At 36.0% G+C, this 10,000-nt stretch overlaps 1 protein-coding gene across 2 annotated transcripts in view; it reads right to left on the bottom strand.

Annotated features, from left to right (window-relative positions):
* Positions 1–9,218, bottom strand: part of inppl1a (inositol polyphosphate phosphatase-like 1a) — a 51,028-nt gene extending 41,810 nt beyond the window's left edge. Inside the window, exon 1 of one of the 2 annotated variants that reach the window (XM_077230358.1) lies at positions 8,855–9,218. In XM_077230358.1, coding sequence (XP_077086473.1) covers positions 8,855–8,994 — 140 coding nt within the window. In that variant the 5' untranslated portion in view covers positions 8,995–9,218. The remainder of the gene's footprint in view (positions 1–8,854) is intronic. The other variant, XM_077230359.1, reaches the window with a different exon arrangement.
* Positions 9,219–10,000: the final 782 nt, after the last annotated feature.

Consider the following 10,000-nt stretch of genomic DNA (forward strand, 5'->3'; position numbering starts at 1 on the left):
CGGGAGCTTCGTGCCCTGGATGTGCATCCCACAAATCTCCATCAACTGCAAGATGCTATCCTATCAATACGGGCCAACATTTCTAAAGAATGCTTTCAGCACCTTGTTGAATCAATGCCACGTAGAATTAAGGCAGTTCTGAAGGCGAAAGGGGGTCAAACACAGTATTAGTATGGTGTTCCTAATAATCCTTTAGGTGAGTGTATATGTCCAAGACCCTTGTGATGGTTCATTGACTTACAATAGGTTGAATGACACGTCTGCCATAGCCTGACAGTGTCTGTATCGCTTTTACTGGCACTATGTAACTTCGGGGTTCGGGTAGTAACCCGAGCACAAAAAGAACTATAAAATCCGACTGCTTTACGGCATACGTCACTTCCCCCACTTCCCCAAATTCTGACGTGAGAGCCCAACTAGCGTATGTTTGCCGTCTGTATGTTGTCATGGCTGGAGCAACAACTAAAACGAAGAAGGCAAAGGTTTTGTCGGAGGAGACTAGAAAGAGAAAGAGGGAGAGTGACAAAATAAAAGGCCGGAGGAGGATCAGTATTGGTCCAGCGTTAGCTTGCGGGCGTGAGCTTGGGGGCGATGCTGACCTGGCCGTCATGCTGTTGGACTAGTAAATATATTGCTTGCATACTATCTCTATTTTTTCTAATTTGTTGTCTGCCTGGCCATGTTACGGAATCTATCTGGTCCTCCATTTATCTTCATGATAGTAATATTTGTTTATTTATTTTTCTGGTGAAAGTGTCTTGCCTCAGGCTATAATGCAAATCGATTTTTCAAATTTCCAGATTCATCTATGGTAGCTTGATATTATAATATTAACGATATATGGCTATTACCTACCACTCAAACATTTAATTGAATTAGCATATCCGTTATGTAAAACAGTGGACAAACAGTGGAGTAAAACAGTGGACAATAAGCTACTATAATGTTGGCTTGTAAACGTGAGCTACGCGATCTTTTGCTGTTTGAAAAAAAAATAAAACCCATGAAATTATATTCAAATGACATGCTGAAATATATGCCAATGTACCTGGGATGAAGACATTTCACACACAACGCTGGCGGTCTGCCCGCGAGAACTCAAGGCGGTATCGGCTTGTCAACAAATGCACACGTGTATCCCCTGGTGTAACCACGACAGATTTTACGACCGTAATAGAAGACAATACTGTTTCCCAACTGTAGGGGGACCCGAGAGCAAAAGCTCCATAGTGCTGCTTTAACAGATGTTTCCCTTTACTCAAAAACACAGAAAATAACACTTAATTTCAATATTTACTCTCCATTTCCATTCATGTGCAAAGCATGCTGGGAACTAACAACGGTGTCTCTAAATAAAACCACATAATTGAACTAATTCTCTTAAAATAAATATGTAGCCTTCATTTTATCAGCTTAATTTGTTCCTCAAGCCTCAAAAATGTGAATCTTTCCTTAAAACACTTTCAGGAAATGTATCTCTTGGTTTTATTAGTGAAGTGTTCTCAATATTTTCTATACAACACTGGACCACAATTTTCTTAATAAAATATACACAATATTTTTAATTATCACCTTCATTTTCTTAATGAAAATAAGACCCATGATTCATTTTTTTACAGTGTATGAATTTATGATTTCTGTGCTCTTCACACTATTCTTCACACTTTTCTTAACCCAGGCTTAATATTTGAGCTATAAAGTTGGATTTATCTGATCATTATTACCAGTTTTGATTGATCTCATTTCTACATTTTGTTAAATATTGTATTAAAGTTATTTCAGAGCTCTGTATACTGTAGGTCATTATTACACAAAAACATCTGCAGCGTTTTAATTGGAAGGTTTGTTCACATGTTTATAAATAATAATAACCTAATCCTAAAGTTATTTTTAGGTTATTTAAAAATAATTGCACTTTTATGGTGGCAAAAAAAGAACATTCCTAGTATGCTATTATTTAGTTCGCAAGAAAAACAAGTTATTGTCAAAATATTAGTTGACTTACTGATCAAAATACTTCTAAAAGCATTTATTAATCTTATTTAATGTTCACCTCAACATTTACTAATACATTATTGAAATCTACATTATTGCACAGCTCTAATCTGCTACATGCAACACTGCATCAAGATATTAATATAATATGACCATTAACATCATGATTTTCTGTAAACGCTGCTTTGAAACAATGAAAAACATTAAACAAATAAATTTGCCTTGAGAATCACCAGTCCAGATTCTCGTAACACTTCCCTGTTCTACTGCGCGTTTTTATAGACAGATGAGATGAGCAGACAGAAAACATGAGGAAACACCAAACTGAAGTGTGTGTGTGTGTGTGTGTGTGTGTGTGTGTGTGTGTGTGTGTGTGTGTGTGTGTGTGTGTGTGTGTGTGTCCACAGACAGAAAAGGCCTGTCGACTCCCTGGATAATTTTAGTTGGAGCTGGTGAAAGCTTAAAGGTCTCATCAAAAACACACACACACACACACACACACACACACACACACACACACACACACACACACACACACACACACACACACACACACACTTCAGGGTTTAACTGAAGATCTCGCATAGACTAAATGGTTTTCATGTTAAGCTAATAATATTTGCTCTTCCTTAAAATCCAAGAGTATTTTTGTAGGCCGGTCATTTTTGACCCGGAAGTGTAAAAAAACATTGTTTTCACAGTAATGCACTTGATTTAATCTGAACTCAAACCTGCTGAAACTGCTTGAAGAGTGTGTGTAGGGTTAAAACACACCGACACACATTAAACGGTCTGTGAACACACTGATCAACAGACCTGCAAAAACACAAGTGAATATTCATTCATCCATTCAAATGTGTTCAGTACCAACCTCACTGTGGTCAACCACACACACACACACACACACACACACACACACACACACACACACACACACACGTGTCCAGGTCACTTCCTGTTCATGCAAACATGTGACATACTTCAAAGGATGCAAACCACAAACACACAAACTCAAAAACACTGGATTCATTGTGTTATAAAACTGATGTGAACGAAGATGAAAACATTCATTTCCCAGATTTACAGAAAAAACTGGGAGAATCAACAACAAATACATCCATGATGTTCACATAACTATTATTTAGTAAAAGTTTGTTTACATAATGTGTGTGCAATGTGTATAATTATTTAGTATATAAATACATACACACACGCATGTATATATTTAAGAAAATTTTATTTTTATATAAAATATTTATATATTTATATTTAAATATATATATATACATATACACACATTCAGTGCATACATGCAAATATTTCTTAAATATATACATGCATGTGTGTGTATTTATATATACAAAATAATTATACACACACATATTTTATGTAAACACAAACTTTTATTTTGGATGTGATTAATCGCTGTCCAGCACTAATTTCAATTTAAATATATTTCCACATTACAGTACTATTAATTTGTGTGAAACTGCGTTTTCTTGATTCAATGGATTAATGTGATGTTGTGACGCTGAACTCCTGGATCTGTTAAACACTCCTCTAATGTTTCCTAGACGCCTGAGGAAGAGACTTTACGACTCCCAAACCCAAACGACGGAAAACGCCACTGGATGCCAAAACTCAAGACACACAAGACTCGACTGAACACACTCAGATCCTCCTCAGACTATTTATACACTCACAGCAGACAGAGAGGGTTAACCAGGTTTTCTGATCGTGCAAAACTCAACATCAACATCTACACAAGACACACAACTTGAGGAATCATTCCAATCTGGAGCACAGCACAACACACACACACACACACACACACACACACGCACACACACACACACAGCAGGACGAGTGAAGTTTAACACTGAGATACCATCAGGGTTATTATAGTGGCTAAAACTAAAGCTTCGCTATTATTAGGCCTGTCGCCATTATTGATTAATGCTCTGATCGTGGTTTTGGATCATATTTGACCAAAGAACATAAAAAACACTGTTATAAAGTACACAAAGATAGTCAAAAGTCTTCCTTCATATAAAATAAAGGTTTGTGGGTTTAAATAGACTGCATTTTTATATTATGTTAAAATATACCATGTCATATTATTAGTATTATATATATTTATATATGCGTTAGATATGATTAATTGATTTGATAGCACTACTAATATAATATAATATAATATAATATAATATAATATAATATAATATAATATAATATAATATAATGTTATAGCATAGTATATAATAGTGCTGTCAAATCATATATATATATATATATATATATATATATATATATATATATATACACTGTATATATATATATACACTGTATATATATATATATATATATATATATATAGGCAAGGCAAATTTATTTATATAGCACATTTCATACACAATGGCAATTCAAAGGAATTAAAATGATCACAAAATAAAAGCAAGGAAAATTAAAACAGTTATAAAAGAAATTAAAAGAGATATATGGTAATTATAAAATGAATTAAGAGTATATTTATATAAAAAAACACACACACACACACACATATATGTATATTCTCACTTGGTTTAACATGATATGCTAAAATAACTAAAACTGAATACAAATTTATAAAAACTACAAAGACATTAAAAAAAGCTGATAATAATGGCAAAAACACAATTGAATTAAATTACTAAAATTGCATCTAAATTTCAAAAATAAAAACACATTTAAAATATTAATAAAACTATAATAGTATCTCAAATAACACTGGGTACGATCAGGCTGAATATGTCTTATCACAAACACAAACTTTCCAAAAACCATCATGAAAGAAAAGATATGAAAGTAAGAAATGAACGTTCCAAATAATGCTCATATTTCCTGTGAAAACATCACTTGTATGACAGTGATGGTGATAGTGCAGTTTAAGTCAATCCTCACTAGAACTAGAGCTGATAGTGATCCAGCTGAGCGAGTGTTTGCTTCAGACATAAACCATTCCTCAAATCAAAAATAACACCTAGATTTTGTGAATTTGGTAAGTGAAGGAGATCCAGCGATGATAATCTAAGTTTTTTTGTCCATGTTTAGTTTCAGAACGTCGGAGCTGGACTAGGGATGCACTGATATGAACATTTTGGCCGATACCGATAACCGATAATTATTTATATTTTGAAAGCCGCTAACCGATATATTGGCCGATAAATCTACATCCAAATTTTTGATATAATTTTTGAGAGCCTGATTACAAACACAAAAGTCTCACCATTAATAGCCATGTCCCAAACACACAAATATAATTTTCTCATTATAATTTTATGTAGCCCATATGACAGACTTGACTGTATTTTCCTTTTTGTTTTATTATTCCAATCATATTTCAAGTAATTCCAAATCATCATGTTGAACAGTGCGCATTTAAAGAGTCTCAGCTGAAGGAAATAATACATTATTTATTGGCTTGAATATTCACATTTTCTTATCAGGCTGATAACAGTAACATTAAAAATGATCATTTATCGGCCGATACTGATATGGTGATATCGGGCATCCCTAAGTTGGACTACTTTTTTATTTCATTCACACAAGCAGAAATGTTGAGTGGATAGAGCAGGCTTACAGATAGATTTGCGTAGAAATGACGTTTAAAACCATTTTTATGTAAAATCTGACCTAAGTAGTATGTAGATGAGGAATAATAACGGACCAAGAACCGAACCCTGAGGGACACCTTGCTTCAGGGCGGCAGTAGAAGATAATAATCCTCTATTAAAATGTAAAACTGACTGTCTATCAGAGAGATAAGAGGAAAGCCAAGAAAAGGCAACACTGGAAATCAAAACATTCGAGTAGTAAATAAGCAAGTCTTGGCAAAAAAGACTCATTCAGTTTTTCACAGCTGGTATTAGAGCAGCACCAACTGCTTAAAATAGTTCATCTGTTGTGCCAGTCCACACACACCCACACACACACAGAAACCTGTTCTGGCTTGAGTATCCCAGTGTGTGTGTGAGGAACAGCTCAATCCCTTTGGTGAACCGCCAACAGCGCCGTCAGAAATGTGAGCGTGTTCTGACGCGTAAAAACACCCCCCCGATTTCACCGACTGCATTTCAAAACCAAAACAATCAATCAACAGGCTCTGAAGAAAAATATGAGCTAGCTTCTATACAGCTGACGACAATATGTTCCAAGAACGTTTTGCTAATGTTCCCATTATTTCTAAATGTCACCCTTTTTTTAAATACTTTAAAAACGTCTTTTTATTCGTCAAATATTATGGGAATGTTACTTTTGAATGTTCTCTGAACGTTCTGAAACAAGTAGTAACACTTAAAAAACGTTAGATGAACGTCCAACTAAAACCTTTCAGAACAATGTTGCATAAACAATGCATAAATAAGGTTTTTGTGCTAACGTTTTGAGAACATTATTAATGGAGTAGTTCACTTCAGAATTAAAGTTTCCTGGTAATTTACTCTCCTCCACGTCATCTAAGATCTTCACGTCTTTCTTTCTTCAGTCGAAAAATAATTAGGTTTTTGAGGAAAACATTGCAGAATTTTTCTCCATATAGTGACATCAATGGAGTCCAACAGGTTGAAGGTCAAGGAATAAGAGTCTTATCTAGACAAACCATCGGCCGTTTTATAACAAAACTAAATATTTATATAGCCAACTTTTTAAGCACAAATGCTCTTCTTGCACGTCCACGATTAATGAAGTGAGCTAATGTGAACTAAACCTTTAAAAACCAGACAACTTTGAACGAAAGTACACAGTACTGGAAGAACGTTTGTTTATAACGTTGCCAGAACATTAGCCAAAGTTCTGAGGGAAAACGTTATCTGAAGAAAACACTAAGAACTATCAAACGTCAAGAACTTTATTCATCTCCGAGGAATCAACTCAGCCACAAGATGATAAGAGGAGGATCCCTGACACTACGATCCACCAAAGAACCTCAAAAACAGGCTGTTAATGACCGCAGTGTGTTTAGATGGAAATATCCACAGAGCTACACATGAATTGAATTTGAATTAAATAGAAAGGGAAAAAAACATGAATTTCCTTGAAATGCATCAGCGTTATGGATTCAGATACTGGATTCTCTGAATTTCCAACAAAATCTCATGGCAATTTTTCATTGTTTACGGTTTGCCAAATTGTTGGCTTATTCATATAATTCGTAGGCTACAATCTCATTCGCACATTTTCGTACGATCCACCTGTGCCCTACTGACGGTTAGTTTTAAGCATGAACCGATCATGCGTAGGCCTACTTTTTTCAAAAAATCGTATGTTTTCATACACATCACGTCGTACAAAATCATAAGAATTAGCTAATCTCATTCGTATGTTTTCGTACAATCTGCTTTTGTCCCAAAGACCGTTAGATTAATGGTGAACCTTCATGCTTACGCGTTTTTTAAAAATCGTACGTTTTCGTAAAAATAACATTGTACGAATTCATATGAATTAGCCAATCTCATTCGGATTTCTTCATACAATCTGCTTGCGCCCAACTGACTGTTTTTGGTGGTACACCTTATGTTTTTCGAAAATTTGTACATTTTCACACAAATCACATTGTACGAATTCAAATCTCATTAATCAATTTTGTATAATCAGCTTTCGTCCCAATGACGGTTAGGTTTAGTAGTGCACCTTGATGCTTGCATGTTTTTCGAAAACTCATACATTTTCATAAAAATCACATGGTACGAATTCATACAAATTTGCCACGTTTTCGTACGATCTGCTTGCACCCAGCTGACGGTTAGGTTAACTTAGTGGTGTGCCTTCGTGCTTATTTTTTATTGCTTATTAATGCTTGTGTTTCATGCTTATTTTACGTGTTTGAACGAATTCATACGAATTAGAAAAACTAATTTGTACGGTTTCGTAGAATCTACTTGCACACCGTTGACGGTCAGGAAAGTGGTGCAACTTCATGTTTGTTTTTCTAAGAATCTTACATTTCCATACAAATCGCAATCGGCACCTTGCAAAACACTTAAGTTTTCTCCTGAGATTGAGTTGTCTTTTCTCTGCCATTGACCTTCACAGTGCTTTGTTATTGCATACAGATTTTTAAAAAAATAAAATAAACTGAGAATGTTTTGCATGGTCAAAATAAATCATTTGGACACTGGTTTAACCAAAGCATCAAATCACTTTAAGACATTAAGACATCAAGTTTCACTCCAAACACGAGTACATTTCTAGGAATGCAATGTTTTAGAACAGAGTTTAACCAAAAAAGCATTACAAGAAATGCATGCATTTCTAAGGCTTTTCCACGCCTGCAGAACCATTCCAGAAAGTGTTTTCCATGACCACGGGAGAGAATAACACCATGCTACTGGCCTGTTGCTCATAGTGCTGCATGTAGTTATTTTTATGCATGATGAGGTGGAGGGCAGACTGGTCACGTGACCTATGCGGCTCCCGCGTGCCAACTTAAGTGTTTGGATTTTAAACTAGTACATTGAAGTGAAATTTACAGTAGCCTACATAAACCCGCACACCGCTTTGCTTTACGACCAAATTAAACTATGACGACACACATTATAAAACAATAACAAAGCTTGAGTTAGACTAATAATAGTGGACACTAAGCAACTTTTAAAAAGTCTAAACTCCAAAATATAACTTTATAAAACAATCTGTTGCGCGTGCATTAATTTACAGGCAGATGTAAGACTACAACGCTCCTGTTATAAAGACGCGTCGCTCGCTTTTAGCGTAGACAGGGTGTGAAAGCAAGAAAGAAAGAAAGCAAGAAAGTTAACAAACAACTAAATATAGTGTGTTATGGATAAATAACGTAAGTGTAATAGTAAAGCATGAGTCTTACAGCACGCATAACGCGTACGCGCCGTTGACGCTCTCGCTGTCCCGCACCAGGAAACTCCCATCGCGCCCGGCTCGCGCGAGCAACTCCTCCGCAGCGGCGCGACTCAGATCCCGGTGATACCACACACTCGCTCCGGCCATCACGGAATCACGGTATCCTCAAAAAACACACACTCCCGGATCGACTGCGAATTAACGCGGCGCAGGGGCCGCGCGTCAGCCGCACGCAGACACCGCTCGAGCGTTTAAAGTTTCAGAGTCTCTCCTGCTTTCCTGTTAGTTCCTGAAAAACCTCCATGAGAGAGAAAACGCACACAACAGCAGCTCACATCCAACAGCAGGGGCGCACGGAGACACGACGCGCGCGCACAAACACACACGCGCGCGCGCGCTATAGTGTCTGACGCACTGGGGCAAGTTGTCACATAATTTATTTTCAATGAATGTCTCTTAGCAAGGTTTTTTATTTTTTTCATTTTTATGATTTCTTTCTTTCTTATTTCTTTCTTTACTTTTTATGATGGGTTTGTTTCTTTATCTGCACCATAAAGATTGTAAGGGATGTATGTTTGTCGTTGTGGTTTTATTGTGTTCGCTTAACTCAACAGGAACAACGTGATATTGTAATTTAGTTTTAGAAAATAAGATTTGTGAAATTGGCCGGTATCAATTTGTGCAACAATGATGGTAAATAAATAAATAATTTGTGGTGTGGATATGCGCTCGCGCACACACACGCGCGTGTGCTATAGTGTCTGACGCACTGGGGCAAGTTGTCACATAAATACTTCTCAATGAATATCTCTTAGGAAGGTTTTTTTTATCTGCAAAATAAAGATTGTAAGGTATGTTTGTCAGAGTGGTTTTATTGTGTTCGCTTTACTCAACGTAATATTGTAATTTAGTTTGGAAGACAGAAATGAGAAAATATGCATTTGTGTAATTGGCTGGTATCAATTTCTGCAACAATGATGTGCTTTTTAAAGTAGTTGACAGAATAACTTCACACACTCACACTTCAGAACTAACACTATCCGTCAGAGTGTGTGTTAAGTCTGTTTTACACACACAAACAGCACATATCAACAGCAATATTGAGTAAATAAATAAATAAAAATAAATTTGTGGTGTGGATATGCGCGCACAC

This window comes from Siphateles boraxobius, unplaced genomic scaffold (assembly GCF_051911475.1).
Source record: "Siphateles boraxobius isolate OS27281-9 unplaced genomic scaffold, OSU_SipBor_1 143, whole genome shotgun sequence".
Taxonomy (NCBI): Eukaryota; Metazoa; Chordata; class Actinopteri; order Cypriniformes; family Leuciscidae; genus Siphateles; species Siphateles boraxobius.